The 23,411-nt window shown below is 45.7% G+C and overlaps 2 protein-coding genes across 5 annotated transcripts; both read right to left on the reverse strand.

Annotated features, from left to right (window-relative positions):
* Positions 1-4,921: 4,921 nt before the first annotated feature.
* LOC121301850 (protein CASC3-like) lies at positions 4,922-13,322 on the reverse strand. Its single transcript, XM_041231509.1, has 14 exons — positions 13,109-13,322; positions 12,298-12,325; positions 11,637-11,686; positions 11,291-11,419; positions 10,818-10,969; positions 10,503-10,679; positions 9,503-10,253; positions 8,575-8,749; positions 7,830-7,888; positions 7,138-7,240; positions 6,598-6,696; positions 6,259-6,437; positions 5,828-5,993; positions 4,922-5,101 (listed from the first exon to the last, which is right to left on the reverse strand). The coding sequence occupies exons 1-13, from the start codon at positions 13,295-13,297 to the stop codon at positions 5,859-5,861; spliced, it is 2,226 nt and encodes a 741-aa protein (XP_041087443.1). The 5' UTR covers positions 13,298-13,322; the 3' UTR covers positions 4,922-5,101; positions 5,828-5,858.
* Positions 13,323-14,145: 823 nt separating this feature from the next.
* Positions 14,146-22,126, reverse strand: LOC121301836 (male-specific lethal 1 homolog). Of its 4 annotated transcripts, XM_041231462.1 has the most exons (11): positions 22,016-22,126; positions 21,001-21,874; positions 19,933-20,147; positions 19,182-19,555; positions 18,530-18,594; positions 17,650-17,717; positions 17,285-17,409; positions 17,002-17,074; positions 16,439-16,504; positions 15,594-15,717; positions 14,146-15,559 (listed from the first exon to the last, which is right to left on the reverse strand). In XM_041231462.1, the coding sequence occupies exons 2-10, from the start codon at positions 21,751-21,753 to the stop codon at positions 15,627-15,629; spliced, it is 1,830 nt and encodes a 609-aa protein (XP_041087396.1). In that variant the 5' UTR covers positions 21,754-21,874; positions 22,016-22,126; the 3' UTR covers positions 14,146-15,559; positions 15,594-15,626. The 4 variants fall into 4 exon arrangements, with proteins under 4 accessions (XP_041087396.1, XP_041087395.1, XP_041087397.1 ...); XM_041231461.1 differs by having other exon boundaries at positions 14,146-15,717; XM_041231464.1 differs by lacking the exon at positions 14,146-15,559 and having other exon boundaries at positions 15,633-15,717; positions 16,443-16,504.
* Between the last annotated feature and the right edge of the window lie 1,285 nt (positions 22,127-23,411).

The raw sequence follows: 23,411 nt of genomic DNA on the forward strand, positions 1-23,411 counted from the left end.
CCCCCCCTCAAAAAAAGCAACATGCAACAGCCTGACTAGTGCCCCGGGACTGTTCTCCTCCTTCACAGGGAGGGGGTGTGGAGAGTACAAGCGTTTTCAGACATCTGCACCCTGCTTGTTGTTGATGGATCTCTATCCCTGAACAAGTCATGGAAGCATTGCCAAAGATAGCGCAGGAAATACAAACACTGGAGGACGTGCTATGCCGATCAAGAGCGTTTGAATTGAACTGATAGAGAGCATGAAAAAAACAGTTTAATTGAGGAGTGAGAGAGAGAGACAGAGAGAGAGGGAGACTAGTAGGCCTGGTTATATAACCCACTGCAGGATCTCTCTCTCTCTCTCTCTCTCTCTCTCTCTCTCTCTCTCTCTCTCTCTCAGGGGTAATTTGAACGTTATCTTTGCAGCTTGTTCTGTGCAGCCACACGTCTCTCCCCAGGTCAGATAGAGATTAACACGAGCTGTACCTTGTGAAAAACAAGACCATGGCAAATGCATAGCAAAGTGTAATAAAGCACAGGTTGGTATGGTATTAAAACACATTAAAAAAAAACAAAAATTAAAAGAAATGGTGAACAACGGGGGCGTGCAAATTTACCACAGTAAACTTCTTTTAAGGGATTAAGGTGAAAAACAAGGTGAATTCTGTGCTTCCCCTGCAGCCGCACCCTCGCTCTCTGTTAATATTTGACCTTGATTGTAAAAGAACACAGCTGTACAAAGTGGCTGGTACAGCTACCTGTTTGTAATCGTCATGGAAACTCCAATGAGTTTGTTCTGCAAATGAACTACACCTCCAGAGTGATGGGGACATTCAATCGTACATGAAAAGAAATAGAAACAAGACATTCAATAAGGAGGGTTTCATTAAACCCATCAAAGGTTGAACATCGTAGGGAGTACAGCTTGCTTCTGATGATGGTGTGGGTTTTTTATATACAAACTTAGGGTTCTCCAGACAAGCTCAAAGCAAGATGGAAGCCAGATACACTAAAAACGAAGATTTAGAGAGAGAGGGAAAAAGAAAAAATAAATACTGGTTGAGCAACAGATCCCAGAAGCGCTCTGAATAATTGAAGCAAAATAAGGCCACCAGACACAGCAGCAAAAAGAGAATGTTAAAAATAAAAAAAGGCTATTAGAAATGACATGTGCGTCCTCTTTGTCTCTGTGCAACATCCCTGCAGATCTGATGGGGCGATTACAGCTAGCCTGTGTTCTCCATGGTTTAGATTAAACTCCCCGCGGATCTGCCGGCTGATGCAAATCAAGAAAGAGCAGGCAGTCTGTTTTTAATACAGTGACTTGGGATTAATCACCAGCCTCCTCTGCTGTGTGACGGAGGCAGCTTCGCAGTGCTTGTCGTAATCAGACTCCGATCTCATCAACAGGAGTGAGCAGCCTTGCCACTGCACAGCACAGCCATTGAGAGCCAGTCCAAATAGCAATTAAACACAAAGCTTCCCCCAGCCTCGTAGCTGGTGCCCAGTGCTGTGTCCGACTTCAATTACAGCTTGCTGATGGCCGTGGCATTGCAGGGGTAGCAGCTCAGAACAGAGCCGTGTTTTTAAAATGTGACGACATGGAAAAGGACTTCTGGTTGAAACATTTTTCACTGAATTTAAGTTAAAGGAATTAATTAATTTAATTTAATTTAATTAAAAGCATTCCTCATTTTAATTGCTAACTTTAAAAGGAAAATGCAATGATTGCAGTTATATTTAAAAAACAAATAAAATGCAATACATTTTTTTTAAACAGTAAATAAAAGTTTATGTATTTTTGTTACATATTTTTCAATTCCTTTTAAAAAACCTTAGTGCAAAAAACAAAACAAAAAAACAAAACCCCTCTATATCATGGAAAAGCCTGGATAGATTTTGTCAGTCATTTTGCTTGGGAGATTAATGAGGAAGACTCACCAGTCATCCAGTGATTGATGGTCGCGTTAATCTGCTCCTCTTAATTGACTGTCTGATATTTTAGTGCAGCAGCCCAGCTGTTAGGGGACCTCTTTGCTTCCCTAATCGAGCACCATTGTTCCCTATGGAATCCACAGCAAAGACCAGCAACTCGGCACAGCAAGTAACCTGCTCTCCCTTTTACTGCAGACTTCCCTCCACATCACACACAGACTTGCCTTTACCAAGAGAGACCCTCGGGGACCCCTGCACACCACACACACGTGCCATTACCAGGGGAGACCCTCAGGGACCCCTGCACACCACATACACAGTGTCTTTACCAGGGGAGACCCTACGAGACCCCTTCACACCACACACACGTGCCTTTACCAGGGGAGACCCTCTGAGACCCCTGCACACCACACACAGTGTCTTTACCAGGGGAGACCCTCAGGGAACCCCTGCACACCACACACAGTGTCTTTACCAGGGGAGACCCTCAGGGACCCTCCGAGACCCCTGCACACCACACACAGTGTCTTTACCAGGGGAGACCCTCAGGACCCCTGCACACCACACACCTTTACCGAGACCCCCTGCACACCACACACAGTGTCTTTACCAGGGGAGACCCTCAAGGACCCCTGCACACCACACACAGTGTCTTTACCAGGGGAGACCCTCAGGGAACCCTGCACACCACACACATGTGCCTTTACCAGGCCCCTGCACACCACATACACGTGCCTTTACCACGAGAGACCCTCAGGGACACTGTTTTCATGTGAAACACGCTTCTGGTTTTGCGTGACAGAATCATGCAAGGCTATCCAATCCCTGTAACTGTACTGCGCACACTGACGCGTAAAACACGAACGCCCATTCCCGGTTTACTGCTCATGCAGCAGTTAAAATGATACATTCAAGAGCAGGAGAGTTTTAAATGGAGGCGTATCCCATTTAATCAGGCTCCACGGCAGCCCACAAGCGTGCGAAGCAGCACCGCCAGGGTCAAGTGTTCGGGGTTCAAAAAGGTGGCAAAACAACCAACGCCATGAAGCGATGACTAAAACCAAAGCACTATACACCATCATCATCGTCATAATAATAATAATAATAATAATAATGATCACGGATGTCACGCGTAGCGTTACATTTCTACTGCTGTGACACGCGAAGGTATTCACACGATCTCAGCCTGTATTAATCCAGTCAATCGAGAACAGATTGTCATTGGCGAGGACGACCTGTGAAGAGACTCACGCTATCGCGGCAAAAAACATCTAACACAATCAATATAGGAGAAAAAAAATGTATAATAATCAGACAAAACTGCAGCCACAGCTGAGTGAGTCAGCAAAGAGTCGACCCCTGCGGCTACAAGCAGCTTCCGATCCCAGCCGTTTCTAACTTCAACTTCTGTTCAAACTCACTCCGCTCACTGGATGTTGCAAAAAAGTGTAATGACTGACGTGACGACCAAAAACATGTATTTACTCCACGCAAAAAAAAATGTTATACGCATTTTAAGATCCAGTAACTAAGAAGAGCGCTCCAGTAGACTACGCAAATAGCCGAGTTCTGAGACACACACACACACATTTATATATATATATATATATATATATATATATATATATATATATATGTTATATATATATATATAAGTTTGTGAAAGTATTTGTTAACACTGCATCACGTCAAAAACTTGGAAATGTACCCATAACGGGAGAACACGAGTGTGCTTATGTTGTTGAATGGCAGGAGTCCTCCGTCCTCAGAGGCAATTCTTTGTGGCCTGGTACGACGAAGCGCTGGAAGTTCCTTCAAGCAACGTGCCCCTACGGGGATGTTTCTAAAAAATTTGGTCCACCAGTTTAGATTAACAAATTGTTTAGCAAGAAAGATATATATATATATATATATATATATATATATATATATATATATAATATATATATATATATATAAATTTATCACCATCCTGCATTGGCATGGTGCGCCTATTTGAACGTACTGTTTCATAACACACTGCTAGTACACCTGTGTGTGTGCCCTGTGTTTTAAAACTGCTTTGAGATCTACATACATTGTATATAAAAACATTTGTTTTAAAAGGTGACTTGTCAATCACAAGGTGAAAAGTGTTTCACAATGGGCTTGGTGTTTTCTGAACAGATCTGACTGCAATCCATCCAGCTGGCTGTTTTTCCCCCTCATTTCTCTCCACTCGCATATCTTGTTCAATACAACAGGGTCACATTTAAGATTACCCCAAAAAATAAATATATGAATACAGTAGCTGGGGAAAATCAAACAAACAAAAAAAGAACCCCACAAGATTTACATTTTTTTTTATTATTATTTTGTTCAAGAATACTCCGCCCCCCTCAAAAAATAAAAAATTACAAATTCACACATCTATAAAATAAAACTAAACCCACAGTGTCACCAGGTCTAGAGAGAGAATCAAGTCCCTCTGACCGATGTCACAATAACACTACACCTGAAGGCAGAGAAAGAATACAGTATTCTCTCTTTAAACACTATATATATATATAGTTTTTTATTTCAAATATTAACAAAAAGATACTCTTATATTGCAATACTATTAACCTGGTTAAAATGAAGACACCTACAGTTTTCAGGTTGACAGTAACTGCCCCCCCCCCCCCCCCCCTTCTTTGAATAATAAATAAATAAATAATATTTAAAAAAAAAAACCTAAAAAACAGAAACTAGACAAGAATTGCAAATACACGAGCGTGCCTGTGCAACACGATGCTAAAGTAATACTGGGGGGGACGGGGGACGGACTCGTCACAAAGCTAAATGCTGTCCTTTATTTCAGTTAACACCGGTCTTCTTTCGTTAGTCAGAAATGAAGAGTTTGATCTTCTTGACACACATTTGAATGTTAGCTATTAAATACACACAAAATGTGCACCTTAAAAAAGGTAGTGATAGTTTTTGCCGCTGTTTTGTACCGATATATTTTTTTTGTTTAAATAAATAAATGGGTGTTGGGCTGTTGCAATACAATGCAAGGAAAGCAAAACCGTGCAGCAATCTTGAACCAGCTTTAACGAGACTGCACAGGTGGGAGGGTTCTGCCTGGGGTGGTCCGGTCCACACTGAAAGAACTCTGCCCAGTGCTGGGGCTGCCAATCTCATTTACTATTTCAGTTTTCCACATCCTGAAAAAATAAATACATTTTATTTTTACAATCACACACATTATTAAGTTGCTGAAGTGTACAAAATAATCTTACAGTTTAAATTTGTCCCTCATTACTGAAACAAACTTTTTAAACATGAACAACACAAATAATCTGTACAGCTTTGGCCAAACGTTTTGCATCACCCCACAGAATGCACTGACACTGAATAACGTTACGCTAACATATTGAACTGCACACCGCTTTGCAGCTTTTCCAAAACTGACAAAATGTGACACCTGACATGAAATACTTCCCTATTGTTACAGCTTCCGGTAGACGCTTCGCAAGACAGTTTGGTAGTTTCTTGATTAAATGTTAAATAAAAGATCTAAAATGATGTTCACACTTGTATTTTAATGATGTCTCAATCCTACTCAAGCTTTTGTCCAGAACATTAAAAAGGCATCACTAAAACCAGCTGCGTCTGTACATCCTACTCACACAGCACCGGAAAATAAGATATTTTAATAAGCGCGTGGGCGTGCGCGTGCACCCAGCCTACCGTGTGTGTGTGCGTCGGCGTGCACCCAGCCTACCCTGTGTGTGCGTGGGTGTGGGAGTGAACCCAGCCTGCAGTGTGTGTGTGTGTGTGTGTGTTTGTGTGCGTGGGAGTGAACCCAGCCTGCAGTGTGTGTGTGTAGTGGGAGTGAATCCAGCCTGCCCAGTGTGTTTGTATATAGTGGTATTTGCAGTGAGACTTGCCCCCTGAGAAGGTCAGCAAAAGCAGGGAGCTCTACTCCGGGAGCAAGTGCCGGACCTCGGGGGGAGGGGGCTTGATGGAGACTGGCTGGGAGGTCCTGCGAGGCGGGGAGGGTATGGACTGAGCCTGCTGCTGAACTGTGCTGTAATACGTGACCCCGCCATACACCTGAGAGAGAGAGAAAGAGAGATTACAGCTACAGTCATCCACAGAGAAAACAGCGTGCTACTACACGCGTGTTGATTTTTCTGTAGGCCATAAAAAATTTAAATCACATCTCAAACTCAAGTACACACTGGAAAACCTGCAAACCTAAAATTTGGGCAGTGCTTACCTGAGGGGTGGGGTGTGAGGGGGGTGTATTTACCTGGGGTCCCCACCCCCACACTCCCCCACATAAATTACCCCCAGGGGTGTGAGGGGGTGTATTTACCTGAGGGTTTGGGTACATGGGGGGCAGGGTGGCCCCAGCTGGGTAGGAGAAGTTTGTGTTGCTGAAGGTCATGACCCCCGGGGGGGAGTAGTACGTAGGTGCGAGGAGAGGTCCTGGGGGGGGCTGCCCAGGGGGGGTGGCGTACAGACCAGGGTTGGGGAGAGGGGCAGGGGGCAGACCTGCAACAGAGGGAAAAAGTAATAATAAACAACCTAATTGAAGAAATAATGAGATCAATTAATGTTAATCGAGAGCTTAAGTTGGAATAAAACCAGCAGAGCCGGCAGCCTGTGGGGACTTGCGTGGGACCCCCAGGCCAGCGCGTGTGATACCGCTCACCTGGGTGCGTCAGGTGCATTTCGGGCTGGACCATCATCCCCTGCGGTGGGAGAGGGGCGGGGCTCTCATTGTGAGCGTAGATTGGTCCTTGGAAGGGTACTTGAGAGAGAGAGAGAGAGAGATGAGAGAGGAGAGACAGACAGAGAGTGGGGGGAGAGAGAGAGAGAGAGAGACACACGCAGGGTCAAACATGCATCAACTGTTAGTCCCCTAAGCTTGCATCCCCACATGCACCTGCACGCACACATCTCTGCAGAAACTGCATATCATTTTATTTAATTGCTCTTTTTAATTCTCTGCACTGCAACATGCATTATCAGAACAAAACAACAATTATTATATATATTTTTTGTTTGTTTGTTTGTTTTTTTTGTTTTTTTTAGAGAAATCGGAAGAGGAGCTACTGAAAGAGAACCTGGACTGGAAGTCTGACGCGACGATTAAAAACAAACGCACACAAATAACAGACTTCCAATGGAACGGCTTGTCACTGAATTCCGTGACTGGGGGAGGTGTGGGGGGAGGGGGAGAGGTGCTCACACGGGTCGTAGTAGTGTCCCTCCATGATGCCGATGTGCATTGCTGTGGGATCCGGGACTGGGCGCTGCCGCTGGGAGGAATAACGCTTCGCTCTGCCCACACCCTGAGAGAGAGAGCGAGAGAGAGAGACAGAGTGAGAGAGAGAGCGACAGCAAGAGAGAGAGAGACAGAGCAAGAGAGAGAGAGAGAGACAGAGCAAGAGAGAGCGCAAGAGCGACAGCAAGAGAGAGCGCAAGAGCGACAGCAAGAGAGAGCGCAAGAGCGACAGCAAGAGAGAGCGCAAGAGCGACAGCGAGAGAGAGACAGAGCAAGAGAGAGAGAGAGACAGAGCAAGAGAGAGAGAGAGAGAGAGAGAGACAGAGAGAGAGACAGAGAGAGAGAGAGACAGAGCAAGAGAGAGACAGAGCAAGAGAGAGACAGAGCAAGAGAGAGAGAGAGACAGAGCAAGAGAGAGCCCGAGAGAGACAAGTGAGAGAACTTTATGAAGTACAAAAAATACAAATCTAAACAAAAAAAAACAGCTAAAATATTTAAACCAAGTTCTGCACACCTCCGCTCAGCCTGAAACACAAAATATCTGGACCAAAAATAAATTTAAAAAGTTCCAAAAAGGTAACGTAACCACTTGCTAGCGTTGGCGCTGTGTAAACTGGCACTGGGTTTCATTTCCTTCTTACAGTTATTAAACTCACCATGTCGTTGATCCTGCCGTATTGATGAGAGGCTCCCAGGGGCATCTGACTGGATATGCCTGACAGAGAGAGAGAGAGAATTGAAAACGAGACAACACACTCTTGCAACAATTACCCATTAAGTAATTCTCATATATAACACACACACACACACACACACACACACACAGACCTCCCCGATGAGATCTATCTCTGAAATGCAGTACATTATTGCCAATGTAGACTTCATGCCCTCTGATATTTCTAGCTGCTACACACACCACTCTACAGAAGAACCGCGAGCTCTGCTGGGCTGAATATCTTATTCCCGTCATAAAAACATCATCTCATCATCTTGTAGCTTTGTAGTATTTTTTATTTTTGGTAGTATGTTTATTTGTTATTAGTATCTATTTTCATTTATATATATATATTTTTGGTAACACAAAAAGTTAGGGAAACTGGGTTGGAGGTGTATTGTATTTTGAAAAGATTTTACTAAGAGTATCACTGTCAGAGCAAACTCATTTTTAAAACATGCTTCTGTAATATATTGCACAGATCTCCAGTAAATGCTGATTTGATTTACTTTGCAAAGTCCAAGGCGACTTGCAGGTGAAAATCAGCTCTTAGCATCAACCTTAACTAAATTTTTTTTTTTTTTTTTAAATCACGTTGACAAATGATTTTTTAAAATTTGTATTAAAAAAAAATAGCCACAGACTCACAGGACCGAGAGGAAAGCAGAATACCCTACCCCACTCACCCCTCATCTCTCCAGGGATGTAGGGAGGCTGGCTCGGGGTCCAGCTCTCATGCGCACCCAGGTTCATGCGGGACATCTCGTGCTCCAGCCCCCCACCGCTCCCTTCCAGGGGGGGCTCCCAGGATTCTGCCTTCACTCCTGGGGGGGTCAGCTGGGCCATCTGAGGAGGGGGCACCTGAACAGAAAGAAATATCATAATAATCTGAGTAAAAATAAAAAATAATTACAGCAGAACCTCAAAAGACACAAAAATGAGGTTCAAAATGCCTCTCAATAGTGCGACACACCAAGTCATGATTAGGCTTGTCACGATACTCGTGTCACGATATCTTACACATTGCGACATGCAGATCATGATATGACACACGGTCCGGTCCAGAGTGGCTGCTTGCATGATGTAATCAAATATGATCTTAACAAAACAGCCCCTTATTTTAATGGCGACAAAAATATAAGAGATATTCTTACCAGCTTTATACAAAAAAACACCTGTCTTCTAACAACTCAGTATTGTATCACCTTATACAAGACCTCTATTTGCACACACACTGCGTAAATAAAGCATCACGACTCATCAACAAAACGACGATCCGCGACACGCCTAGTAATGACGGCATGCGCGTGCTGCAATAACATTACCACAGACTTTTAACCCGAGGAATGACTGACTGCTACAGTACAGCACCCTTTTCCTAGGGTAGCCTCTTTCCATCTCTCAAGTGCTGAAACAGTTCATATAAAACACAGCCTTCTCTTACCAGAGAGATGATTCACGACTGCGGCAGACAGGTGGCGCTATGCAGATTCAATAAAAATTACCAAACCATGTATTGTTGTTTTTACCACATTAAATGAAACGCTGTACTGGACCCTTAAAACAGCTCTGAACGAAACAGAGTGTGGATCGGATCAATCCGGAACCCCTAACCTGAGCAGGTGAGTCTGGCTGGGCCCCCCCAGGCTGTGGAGGGGGCAGGGTCTCCTCCACCGACCCCTGCTTCCCAATCTCCAAGGCCTTATTCCGGGTCCTCCTGGCTCGGGAATACGATTTCTTTTCCACAGTCCTTTCGGGAGCTGCCGGAGCCAGAGGGAGAGGGGAGGGAGAGGGGCCATCCCTATCCCTGGCTGGGAAAACCATGTCCGTGTGAACGGTGACTTCCTCCTTCTCCTCCTCCCTCCTGCGGGACTGAGCCGGGAAATCCCTCTCCTGGGACTGTCTGGAATACTCCTCCTCCTCCTCCTCGTTCCCTTCATTCCGGTATTCCTCCACCACCACGCTGGGAGAATGCTGGCGCGGCTGGAATTCGGAGCGGGCGCGCTGGCTGTTGCTGGAGTTTCTGGCGCGCTCTCGTTCGCGGTTACTTTGCTGTTCCACAAGCCTGGCAGTCGTGCGTTCTTCTCTGTGCGGTGAATAAGGGGAGGAGGGGGAGTTACTGCGGGCAGCCCTGCAGTTCTGAAAGGTGCGCGGTTGCTGCTGGGCGACGCGCCCCGACCCCCCCGTGGAGTTGCGGACCCCCCCGTAAGGCCGTGAGGACTGCGGCGCGCCGTGCTGCGGCTGTGGTGAGGGAGGGGGAGGGTGGTGATGGTTGGTGATATTGCCGCTCGTGCTGGACTGCCACTGACTGCGGTTCGGCTTCTCTGATTCGCTCCACCTCTCAGCGGGAGGGCTGACACTGTACCTGGAATTAGAGGAAAGAAATACTGTTAAGTAAACGATCTGGAGTGGAACTCGGAACGAACTGCAATTTAAAATGTGATTGTAGTTAAACTTTGGCACAGCTGCGTAACTGCAATTGCACCATACAACTGGTTTACAGTTCGATACGGCAATGCTGCCTCAGACTAGGTCTCAGAACCAGGTTTCAAGCTGCTGCCCCTGAAGGAGTGGCTGTGTCCTCACCCCCCCTCTGGGGAGTGCCGCGGGGTACCTGGGCTTGCGGGAGCGCTGGGGTCGGAGGTCGGAGGGACCGCTCGGGTGGCGGATATCGTAGCCGTACACGGAGACGAGCTCCTCACGGGATTTGGGCGCCTGCTCATCCTCGCGGAACTTGTCATGAACCCACCGGCCCTCATCCTTCCACAGCTTCTTCTGACGCCCCTTCGGCCTGCGGAGCGAGGGAGCGAGGGACTTTACACACAGCTTCGCAGATCACAGGTGCACTGAAATCACCTTACAAATGCCAAGGCTCGTTTTGGATGACCATCACTAAACGCAGCCAGAGTTACATTGCCCCCCCCCTCACCGCATGTCCTCTTCCTGCGCCGCCCCCCTCACGTCATGCTCGAAGAACAGCCCCTTGCGGGGGATATACGCCGGGTTCTGGCGATCCTCGTCATCGTCCAGCTTCTTCCCAGGCTCGTCTTCAGGCTTGCTCTCCGGAGACTCTGTGCTCTCCTTCACGACAGAGACAGAGATTATTATTGAAATTATTATTTACTGTTACTGCAAATATTTACTTTACCATGAACATATTCTTGCTTTATTTATTTTAATCTGTACTTTTCCGTACTTTTATTCTATCTCATTTTGCAAAACTTCAGCAATACTGATGTTTTTATATACAATATGCTGTTTCACTTGTTATGTGCTGCAATTGCTTTGGCAATACTACTGTACACTAGGTAAATATAGCAGCTTTTCCACACAGAGAACATATACATTTGTTTATACATTTACTGCACGATGAGGGGAAGCGTGCGAGAGGTATGCGAGTACCTGTCCATCTCCACTCTGCCGCTCCCCTTCCAGCGTCTTCTCCTTCCCCTCAGATTTCACCTCTTTGTTCAGGGTTGCTTCTGTCACCTCCTCCTCCTCCTCCTCCTCCTCCTCTGCTCCCTCTCCCTGCTCCTCTCCAGCAACCGGCACGCTCTCTGCTGGCCGCTTGGGTCTCTCCTCCTGGCCCTCCCTCCTCCTCCTCCTCCTCCTCCTCCTCCTCCTGCAGGATAAAGAATGAAGCTGTCACTGTGGGTTTGAAGCAGGACAGAGTCCTGTCCCCCGCATTCAAAACAGGGCAGGTGTCCTTTTTATCTTATCTGTTATTGGGACAGTTTGATCAACCTACCTCTGAGCGAGAGCCATTTTCTTCTGCACTTTCATAATCAGACAAGACAGCTGTAATGAGAAGCAGGTCCCAATATTATTAATACTTTCCATGTAATGTCACACTGATATGAGAGACCATCTCTGTCACCTGCTGACCAATTAGAAAAAACCCCAAAAAGTAAATAAATATGCAAGAGGGTTTTTTTTGGTTATATTTCCTGGATTCAGTGGTCAAAAGTATTAAGACACGAGGACTGAAACAGAAAAGGTTACATACAGTGAACAGAAACAGGGCTGGGAATAAGACTCCTCGTTACACAGCAGTGTGATCCATATCCTGGTTTTCACATGATTTTAATAATCAGACACACCTGAGCTTGTTACCTAGACACACTGGGGCTGATCAAGCTGGTAGTAAAACCTGGACTGGGTGATACTGCTGTGCAATAGGAGTCTTACTGCCATCACTGGTAATCATCAGGAAGGATACATTTGTTGAAAACACTCCAGATAATTCATAACCCTACCAAGTTCTTGTCTAAAATGACTGCCAACAGCATCCACAATGAGCCCCTAGGTGCTGGGGAGTGTTGGTTATTTCTACCAGGGGTCTAGCACTGGTTAAGCGAGAATTACACCCCCCCCAAAAAACAGATTTTCAAATCAGCTAGCATACTCACCATCGCCTTCAATACCATCCTCACTCTCCTGCAGAGTGAAAAATAAAAAGCAGTTACATTCAAGCATGGCCCATTCCTGGAAATAACTCCCCCAAAAGTGCATCAGGAATGGGAGTGTGTTTGACTGACTCCTGGTTTCACTAGGAGTCAGTCAAACTGGGCTTGTGGGCTATACATTGTGGCTAATCAAGCTCCTCCTAAAACTCAGGGTGTTATAATTTTAAAACAAACAAACAGTTATGACGCGTGTTTACTTTAACATTAAAAAAAAAAACCTGTTTAAATGTAGGCTCTTGTAAATATATATTTTTTTTTTGCAGATTAAAGGGGAGGTCCAAATGGCCGAACCAGACCGGTGCTGAAGGAGCGCAGATCAGCACATCCCTGGCCGATGAGAGGCGCTGCACTGTGTGTGTCGGGCGCCTGGTTTTCAAAGTGGGTGCAGCAGTAACACTGCAGTTTAGGGGTACCCCTTTATTTGGGGACACAGCACCGCAAATCTAAATACGAGAAAGACGTCAAAAGACACCCGTGATTACTGTTAAAACTACTATCTGTGAAACTAATACGTGATCATGCCGGGTATTTGTTTAGAAACCGACACAGTTTTATTTATTTACTTTCTTTTCCTGTGCTCCCCCCTCGCCCCCCCAGTTACAGCTTGCTGCTCTGGGCACGCAGCGGGTGGGGTTGTTTATAACGGTAACCCGAGGCTCGGCGGTCTCGACTCGTCCTGCTCACTCTGTGCATTTTTCGTTAATAATCCGAAATTTAAAACACAGAATAATAAAAACCCGGGACTGAGACTCACACACTCCGACTCGCCCTGGCGGGCTGCCTTGACCCGGGCGCTGCTCTGCGGCGGCAGCAGCGCCACCACGGGTTCGGGGACCCCGGCCCGGTTCTCCGCCGAGGCCGGCCCGGACCCCGCGCTCTCGGTACCGGAACCGGACTCGTCCTCGCTGTCTTGGGACGCGCGCTTCCGCCGCCTGTCAGCCATCTTGGGAAAAAAAACCGAATGGCATCAACCACCGGCCGCGCGCGGGATTATGGGCGGAAGAGGAGCGACGAGAAGACTACAACTCCCGACAAGCACCGCCTGGCGAGCGGGGTGCCGTGTGACGTGTTGGGTTCTGGGAAATGTAGTCTTTGTGAAGCCAATAACTGGCATTATTCGGTACAGTGCAGACATACAGTCATTACAAAAGCTGCCACAACTTTGGCCAAGGTGTTTTGGGGAATGCTGAAGCGGTATACGTGGTATTTCCTCTCTCACGTTCTGGTAAAGCTGTAAGCCTGCCTTTATATAGACGCTAAGGTGGGCTGTATTTATAACGCCTGTCATCTAAAAACTGGGAGAGCGTGCCCCCTAGTGGAACCATCGGGAAATGCACAGCTGAACTTGAGAAGGCTGCAGTGCAAATTTAAACACAGTGACATCTGGAATATCATTACTGCATAATGCCTGTCTCTGCTTGAATTGAAACAATTAAAAACAGTAAACAGAAGCTGTGATGGTTTATCTCGGATATATGATCCTGAACTGCAGTTGCAAATTATTTAAGCGTGGACAGTACGCAGGCCAGCTGAATCTCACACAATCTGGACAATAATACAGTAAATAAACAAAGAGCTTGCTTAACCTTTATCAGGTTAAGATTAAAAAAAAAAAAAAAAAACTGACGAGACAGAGAAGGCATTCAAATTATTTTTCCATTTTATTGTAAAAACAAAAAAAACAAAACAAAAAACAATTCCTTTGTCGATTTTTTTTTCGATTTTTCTTTTTTTTTTTTTCAGATTTTTTTTTTTTTTTTTTTTTTTTTTTTTTTTTAAATATGAATACTCAACGTTAACACTCAAGATTTTTTTTAAGAATTCGAACTTTTAAATAATAACAAAAAAAAAACAAAACAATGAGACAGGTGTTGTCTATATATTTACAGCGATGTTTTTCTCAAAGCTATTTACAGAAGTGATCAAATTTACACCCACCCCCCTCCTCTCCAGTCTCCAGTTTGTTTTCTCTCCATCGTGGTAAAGAGAGGATGGCGAGACCGGCACCAGGACAGCGACATTTACATTAAAATCAATGCGTCAAAACAAATGCACACAGCTAGTGTACACGTGCGTCAAACAGAACCATGCCTCCGGACCGGCTGTGAAGCGTGTACGTGCTGCAGGACTTACCCTACAGGGCAGCCAGGACCAAGAAAACGGATTCCAAAGTTATTCCAAACTTCGGAATTTACCTTGACTGCAGGTAAAACGGTAGCAAATAGCTCCCCCACCCCTCAGCTTCATTTTCCTCAATAGCGACTGCGTCTATTACCGCAGTGACACAGGTAATCCTGACAATACTGCGGGTTGGAGGGGCCGCACATGCCGTTACCCGAGGAGGCGGTCCACCCTCGAGACAGTGGAGTGAACTTGAGAAGATTCGCAGCGGTGAGGAGCAGAGAGAAAGCCACACACCGACAGCTTCATATATCCTGCAACAGCAGTGACACGGCATGCTCAAAAGGTTCACTTTTGATGTTTAAGGGGGGGGGGGGGTCCTGCAAAGTCTGTTTTTTTTTTTTTTTGCAAAGTGCCCTGTTTTTGTTTTCGGGTGCATGCGTGCATTATTAAACATCAACTTTTAACAGATCCGTTTGAAGGGTGAACAGCAAAATACCCCAAAACAGCAAGCCTGAAAATCCACTAACAAAAATAAATCTGATATGCAGGGTCATAGATGGTGCTTCAAAAAAAAAAAAAAATTAAAAAACAAAGAGGGGCTGGCCGCCTCTTCCTTTTCATATTCCAGTCAAGATGTTTTTCTGCTTAACAAGAAGAGAAACTGGCTTTACAGTATTTATGTTTTTTTAAATCCTTTAAAACCACCACTGAAAAAGCACAGGAAAAAAAAAACAAAGAAAAACGAAGCCAGACCCGAACCGGCGCCCCAGTGCTCTCTGCAGTCTCTCTGTCGCTCCCGTGAAGACATTAAGATGAAATCCGGGCTGCTTTATCAGCGCAAGAGTGGAGGAGACAGCGAGGCTGGCACAACGCTCCTTCACTCTCTCCTGAACAGCGAGAAATATCCGCTATATAAGCGGCTGCTCGTTCTCTGTATAGTTTAAATTAAAGTCACATGTGGTGCTGTTTGTCATCTTAAGAGGCTGGCCATGTTCTCTGCTTTGTTCTTGTATATATAAATTGCCCCTCTCTGTGTAACAGCGCGAGGAGGACGAGCCCTCTCTCTGTGTAACAGCGCGAGGAGGACGAGCCCTCTCTCAGTGTAACAGCGTGAGGAGGACGAGGACGAGATGAAGAAAGCCTCTTCCTCACTTGCGGCAGGTTCGGTGCGGGGTCTGCTTCTTCTGCATCTCGATCCGACAGCGGCTTCGCTCATCCAGCCAGGGAAGCTCGAAATTCCTGCAGGGAGACAGAGGGAAAACTGGGGAAATTATATTGACATATTTTAGCTCAGAGCCAGCTGGCCAGCGTTTTGATATGTTGTGCATATCTTTCTCAAGGGAGCCTGTGTTTGAATCAAAACATTGGAGGGATTTATAGTTTTTTGACGGCCTGACGACTGGTTTTATTTATTTATTTCTTTCAATGGTGTAATGCAAGCAGAAAACAACCTGTAAAACAAACACGTTGTGTTACTGTGGACTTTACTTTTTGTCGTTTCAAAAGCAGGGCTAGTCATTTTGGATCCCAATGTTAAATAAATCTTAATGGCTTTAAGTTAAAAAGAAACAATACAGCAAAACATTTTTATGTAACTAACCAGGGATGCAAATAGGACTCCCGTTGCACAGCAGTGTCACCCAGTCCAGGTTTTACCACCAGCTTGATCAGCCAGTGTGTGCAGGCAACCACTCTCAGGTGTGCCTTATTAAACTCGGGGTAAAACCAGGAACGGATCAAACTGCTGTGAAAACGGGAATGAAAACGTATTGGGGGGGCAGACTTCTGGATTGAGGCGTCCCTTACGTGGCTTTTATTATTTATATATTCCATATATTTAATTTAACTTTGCCCTGTTGGGAGCTGTGGATAACGCAGCTGCAGCAGACAGTGAAATAAAATAACTGACACACAAACATGTATTATTCAAACATAAAGAAGGGTGTTGGTGTTTTTGTACTTGCATTTGGAAGACTGCTGTTTCTGTGAAACTCTCATTAGCCCCTCTGCGGCCCCAGGATACCATCTTGAAATATATAAAATTTACGAACATTGAAACTGTTCTCAATCATCACGCTCCTATAGCAGTGCCTTCCACAAACCCCCCAGGACTTCTGAATCCCCTCACAATGGCATGCAGCCCACTGTTTAACCTTTCCAGTGCTGGCAGGACCTCACAGTGCTTATCTAGTAGAGGCAAGACCACACTCAAAGAGCAACACATAAAAAGGAACAATATAGTTACACAAACTAGTTCAAACAAACGTTTGAGGCCACAGATTCCTGTAATTAAACAAAAGCTGTTTCTTGATGTGTGGGGGGTTTAGAGTACCCACAAGATCGTGAAGGCCCATTTACCTGAACAAGCGGAGCTGTGCATCGCATTAAACTCCTCGTTAAACGCAATGGGAGTCTTATTCCCACCCCCGCAGTTCCAAATGGGTAAGTGACGAGAAAGAAGGCTGCCGATTGGAAGCCACAGAACCAATGAAACAGAATAAGAGGGGAGGGGGCGGGACTTACTGTTGCGTGAGTTTCGGCAAGGGCCGTCCGAACGCTACGACAGGCAGGAAAGGGGTGATCATCAGGGACTCCACTGGACACAGACACAGACAAAACACAGTATTTAAGAAAAACAACAAAGAATTAATGTAAACAAATAAGAATATCACATCTGATCTTTGAGTTCATGTGCAGAGGCAAACTATTTGCACTTCAAAGCATGTTTTTTCTATTCTCCCGACCAGAGCCTTCCCTTGCTCCCCTCTCATCAATCCTTTCCCCCAGCCTCCCCTCTCCCTCGTACCGTCGTCAGTCTCTGGGTAGAAGGAGGACACCTCCGGCTCCGACTCCTGGATGCCTTTCTTCTTGTACATGCGCTGCTGCAGCCGTTGAAACATGCGCTGCTCCCTGATGCGCTGGATATCCCACCTGCGCGCACACACACACACACACACACAAAGCTCACAGAATTAAAACATGCAATTACTCGCCTCAAGAACTTATTTGTAAAGGTAATCCTATGGTTTGATACAAATAAAAGTGGCCGTTTTTGCATGGGACTAAATTTCAGAGCGACAGGATTTTAGAAATTCCCCACGCAGAGTTTTACATCCCGGCTGGGCACAGACTAAGCCGATCAAGACAGATTTTTCTTTTTAATGAACTGACCTTTTTCTCCTCTTTTCATCCAATTCCAGCTTCGCGTGACGCTTCAAAAAGACGCCGTCATCCAAATTCTAGAAAAAAGAAATATACTTTAATTTTTTTTTTTTTTTTTAATTTGGTTAATATACTCTACTATAAAAAAAATATAAATATAAAAATAATATATATAAACAAAATCACTAAATAACCTTAATACTAATACCTAAAACACTACTAAGAAGTAAGAATAAACACACACTATAACCCACTTAATATACTACTATAACAATAAATAAAATATAATAAACTATAATATATACAAATAGATAAGATAAAATAAATAAACTCAATACTCAAAGAAAAAAAGAAATAATAAAATATACTTATATATAAAATATATAAAACAAATAAAAAAATAAACTATAATACTTTAATACTAAAATATAATAATAATACTAATAAAAAAAAAAAATCTAAAAATATAAAGAAAAATCCAAAAAAACTAAAAAAAATAACTGTAAAATATAAACAACACTATAACTTAATAACAAACACAATATAAAATAATAACTTTTCAATAAAAAAAAATACTAATATAAAACATCACAAAAAATATAAATAAATAATACAAATAATAAACTAAAATATACTGCTTAAATAATAATATAACCTAAACTAAAATAAATACTACTTAAAAAACTATAAAAATAAAAACTTACAAAAACAAGAAATAAACTAAAGAATAAATAAATAATCATAATCAGAAAAAATACTAAAAAATACAATAAATTGGTTTGCTTATTCAAAAACGCAGCCCCAAGCTTTTTACAAACCCATAAATAAACGATTGCAGAATTACTGCGGTCTGGTTTGTTATCTTGTTTGCAACAGAAGCCTGTCTTACCTCTATGAAATCAGGGGGAGCCACCTCCTTCAAGGGCTCCACAGAGTGCTCTCTCCAGGACGGGACTGAGATCGGGGGGAGGGGAAAAAACAAACAAAATCAAAACAACCTGATTTCTGAGAGTCCACTTCTAACGCAATAAATCACACAGAGCAGGCTGATAAAGTTCCACTGAAAAGGACTCCCGTGTAGCCTTTCAAATCTCTACCTATAATTGATGCCCTTTGTCATAAAGCGCTGGGTGTTTCCCCGAGTCATTTTTGAGACTGCTTCACCCTGCCGGACCGCGTGCATTGAAGCTGTTCACTGATTGCTCAATGCCCCAGCTGACTGTCAATCTCAAAAAATGGCACTCAACCCTACTTTCTCTGCGCCGCTCCATTGCCCCCCTGGTATACAGGCTCTGGCGCCGCTCCATTGCCCCCCTGGTATACAGGCTCTATTCTGTACAGTTTCGCTTGCAGCATCGCTGCTGGTGTGTAGCAGCCTTAAGGCAGGAGAACAGTGTGGAAGAAAAAAAATGTAAAAAATGAAAACAAAATGTTTTGTGTGTGAGAGAGTGAGTGACAGTGACCGAGTGAGATTGAAGGAGTGCATGCAATAATGATTTGCCTGCTATCCCCTCTCTCACTGCTGGGAGGGTGCGACTCACTGGCTACGCTCTCCTCTTTCTTGCTGGCGGTCTTGCGCCGCGGGGAGGGGGGCGGCTGCTGCCAGCGGCACAGGTACATCTCTGTGGTGGACATGAAGGGCAGCTCCTCCGCCTCCGTGCCCGAGCTGCGGGGCTCCTCCTGGGGCTGCGGGCTCACGGGGCTCCCCTTGAGCGCTGTGGGGGCGTCTCCCTGCACCCTCCCGGCTGCACACGCTTTCTCAGGGGTCTCCTTGCTGCGCAGCTCCCACTGGAAAGGGGACCCCCCGGCCTCGGACTCCTTCAGCAGGGAGAACTTGGGGGTCTTGCCCCTGGCTTTCGTGAACTCTGCAGTCAGCTTCTTGACCGGAGTCTTTGAATTCCAGAAACCAAACTTCCTGCGGGATTGAAACAGATCGAGGTGACATCATGCCCCCGACACAGCAAGGCGCTTTCTAAGAACAAACTGCTTTTCCCCTGCGATGATCTTTGTTTTGCAAACTTTAAAATGCAACCGTTGTTGAAGTGCTGTCCACAATCTACGCTCCTCTTTCACAGAGTAAAGTCCCCACTTCCTAATTACTCACATCAAGGATGTAATTAAGAACACCACTGCACAGGAGCTGGTCCATTCCTGGTTTTACCAGGAGCATAATAAAAAGACACACCTGAGCTTGTTCCCTATACACTGTGGTTAACCAAGCTTGCAGTTAAACCTGGAATGGGTAAAACTGCTCTGCAATAGGAGTCTTATTGCCATCCCTGCCTGACGTACCGCTTGTGCCCCCCACGTCCGAAGGGCGTGGGCTTTGGGGAGGGGAGCTGCGGGTTCTCCGCCCCTCCCTCCTGAGGCTCCTCCCTCTCGCTGTGCTCCGACTCCACCCCCAGTCCCTCCAGCTCCAGAGGCTGGAAAAGTTTCTGCCGCTCCTTGCTGTTGTCTTTCTTCACCAACTGCATCCTCCTCTCCATCCTCTCCATACGAGCCAGCAGCTGCCAGGGAAACAAGAAACAGGTTCGCTTATTTACAAAGGTCCAGGCTTTCTGAGCTCCCTTGGTATAGCTACAGAGATGGAAATATTGACTCCCATTGCAGAGCAGTTTGATCCGTTACTGTTTTTACTAGGAGTTTAATAAGACACACACCTGAGCTTGTTATCCAGACACACTGGGGCTGATCAAGCTGGTAGTAAAACCTGGAAGGGGTGAAACTGCTGTGCAACGGGAGTCTCATTTCCATCCCTGTACCCTTATAGAAAATCTCTATTGCAGGTTTGGTACAGCATGTTGGTTCTACTAACAAGCAGACTGATTAGACTCATTTTGTCTCAGCTGGTAATGCTGCAGCAGTCTGTTTGCCAGACCTCACTAAATGCTACACCTAGCGTCTGCATATCAGTTACTCTAATAAACATGACCCTGACACCCCATCATCGTTATTACTATTATTAACCAGATTTTTAAATGCTGGTTGTTTTCGTTGGCACCTTAGGTTAACTGAAATCTGCTAAATCCAATTAGCTTCCATAAAAATGTAAAATACAAAGTAAACACAGATCTTTGTTTTTTAAACAGGTGGAGTGCTGGCAGGGCTTCGTGAAACTGGCAGGTTTCGGTTGTTGTTGTTATTATTGGTCGCTAGGGGGCGAGCTACGCAGCACAGCCGCTGCTGAGTCACTTCCAACAGCACCTCGTTTGTTTCATTTCTCATCACAAGGAGGTTCGGCGGCGTGCCCAGGGTCCCACACTGCGAGTCAGCGGCTGGGACTGAACCTGCAACCTCCTGGCAACAAGCCCCTGTCTCTAACCGTCACCGGTGCACCTTTTATATGAACCCTTTGCGCACCGTTTCCTTCTCGGATTTCAGCTCGTCGATCTCTTTGTCTTTCGCCTGCAGCTGTTGCTGCTGCTGCTCGATCAGGTCCAGTTGCAGCAGCAGGATCTGCCGCAGACAGGTCGCTTGGGTCGGGCTGTGGTTCGGGTTCTTCTTCGCGTTTTTCCACCTGCCCTCCATGTTCAGCTCCAAACACCCCGCTCCGCCCGCCGTTGCCTCGGTACCGCCGAGCTCTCTCGGGTTGCTATTAATGTTAGCAGTCGAGTTAAGCGGGGACCCCGCAGTCGAAGTCTTTATATTGTTTTCGGTCTGTCCCGTTACGAATACATTTCTGTTCTTGGCCTGGGCGCCGTCGCCTCCCATCTGCTTGCTGTTGTTCACCCCTCCCAAACTCATCCAGTTCTCCTCCTGCCCGAGACCCAAGCACACCCCTGGCGCTTTGTTCAGCCCGGCAACGCCGCTCAGGGTCCGGCCGCCTGCTTTATTGCTATTGGCGTTGTTCTCCTTCAGCTTGCGGCTCTTACTATGGTAGTGCGGGTTGGCGCTGTTGTGGATGTTGCCCAGCACGACGGGCAAGCCGCCACCGTGGCCGGGCTCCAGGACCAGCTCGCCCGGTTCTCGCTTGATGTTGACACCGGCGGCGGCGGCGGCTGGAGAAGCGGCACAGCCCCCGCTTTGCGCCTTTTCAAAGTCGAGCTTCTCCGGGTTCAAATCTCTCTCGATCTTGAGGCTTCCCGGTTTAAACACCGTGGATCTCATAGTCATGATTTGAAGCTCCTTCCACTCCCCTCTCCTCCTCCTCCTCCCCACCCGCTCTGCACACAAGCCTGGGTGGGTCCGCGGGTATGTCCGTGGGAAAGATCTGCGTTCTTCAAAAAACTCGGCGCTGCGAAGAGAGGAGAAAGGAGTCAAGCCATACACTCGCAGCACTGGCGACTTTCAGAAAGGGTTCAAATCATCCCTGAAGGGTTTGCCGGGGACCCCCCTCGCCTGGCTCCGTGTTTAAATCACGCAGCCCTGCTCTTACCTGCTCGCAGCCCCCGATCCTGTCTTTATAACCCCGTTTCAGACACAGCTCCACACAGCCTCCATTTTGCGTCTCCTCAGCCTTGCGCACTAAGCAACGAGAGAAACGCGCCTTATAACAAAAACCAGCCTTATAACATAAACAAACAAACAAACAAACAAACAAACACGTGTTATTTGTGGTTCTTTTTTGTTTGTCGTCGTCGTCGTCGAGCCGCTGATTGGAGCAGGAAGTCAGAGCCCTCTTTTGTTCTTCGCCGCCCTGAGGTGAGTGGCGACAAGGAGGTAAAATCTAGACCGGTTCTACCCCCCCCACCCCCCCCCCTCCAAATAAAAAAAACACATGACGTTATTATTATTATTTTGACTGGTTTTTTTTGTCTGCGTTTTGAACTCTCTACGGGTCAGCAGCGCACCCCTCCTGGGGGTGTGAGGCTGGTATTTTGTACCCCTGGTCTGGGTTTCGCGGTGCCCCCCCGCAGCTGCCCCCCCATGTCTCTGCCGGTCTCACCTACAGCCTTGCTCTCCGGTCGACTCAAGAGCCTCCGAGTGCGCAGGCGCACCTCACGGGGGGGGGGGGGGGGGGGGGGGGCTCAACGCTTTGCTTACAGCAACAAAACAAAATTTCCCCTTCTTTTTCTAAAACGCTACTTTTTGAGTCTCGTTGTGTTTCGTTAAGGAGTATGGCGTCTCCGCACCCTCTCCATCTCAAAAGAAATAAAGAAAAAATTTTGGCAAACACATGTAACATTGAAAAAAAAAAAAAAATAAAAAAATAAAAAAACACTTTTCATATATATATATATAAATATATATATATATATGATATATATAATATATATATATTTAAATCTATATATATTCATATATACCGTGTGTTGGCACAAAAGACATATTAATCGGGTATAATTCATTCCGAACCTTACCGTGTGTTTCTGTAATCCTCGTCTCATAAATAATAATAATAACCCGATATTATTAAAATATCCAATCACGTAACTGGGTTTCTATTCATTAACGTTTATACCGTGCAGTTAAGAGACCACGAGGGGGCGCCTTTCATACTGCACCCCCATCACAAAGCTCTTTACAGAGGCAGGCTGTGATGTGCGCATTACATGCAGAGTCACTAGCAATAGGACACTGATTTATCATCTCACCCGCAGGACGGAGCACAAGGAGGTGAAGTGACTCGCTCAGGGTCACACTGTGAGTCAGTCACTGGCAGTGGTGGGATTTGAACCGGTGACCTTGCAGTTACAAGCCCTGGACTTTAACCACTGGAGCGCACTGCCTGCATAGCCAGCATGCATAAGCGTTTAATATACAGTATATATCAACCTTTTACTGTACACGGACTGCCTGCATCTCCCACAGGCCAGTTAATTCACTGTCTC

The sequence above is a fragment of the Polyodon spathula genome, chromosome 28, assembly GCF_017654505.1.
Source record: "Polyodon spathula isolate WHYD16114869_AA chromosome 28, ASM1765450v1, whole genome shotgun sequence".
Lineage (NCBI taxonomy): Eukaryota > Metazoa > Chordata > Actinopteri > Acipenseriformes > Polyodontidae > Polyodon > Polyodon spathula.

Coding starts and splice junctions, on each gene's coding strand:
- LOC121301836 (XM_041231462.1), bottom strand. CDS start 21,753: ATGACTATGAGATCCACGGTGTTTAAACCGGGAAGCCTCAAGATCGAG. Junction 16,505..17,001: donor TTGCCGAAACTCACGCAACA/GTAAGTCCCGCC, acceptor ATATATTTCAAG/ATGGTATCCTGGGGCCGCAG. Junction 15,718..16,438: donor CAGCAGTCTTCCAAATGCAA/GTACAAAAACAC, acceptor GTCTCCCTGCAG/GAATTTCGAGCTTCCCTGGC.
- LOC121301850 (XM_041231509.1), bottom strand. CDS start 13,297: ATGGCTGACAGGCGGCGGAAGCGCGCGTCCCAAGACAGCGAGGACGAG. Junction 10,970..11,290: donor GGCAGAGTGGAGATGGACAG/GTACTCGCATAC, acceptor TCTGTCGTGAAG/GAGAGCACAGAGTCTCCGGA. Junction 7,889..8,574: donor CATCCCTGGAGAGATGAGGG/GTGAGTGGGGTA, acceptor TCTCTCTGTCAG/GCATATCCAGTCAGATGCCC.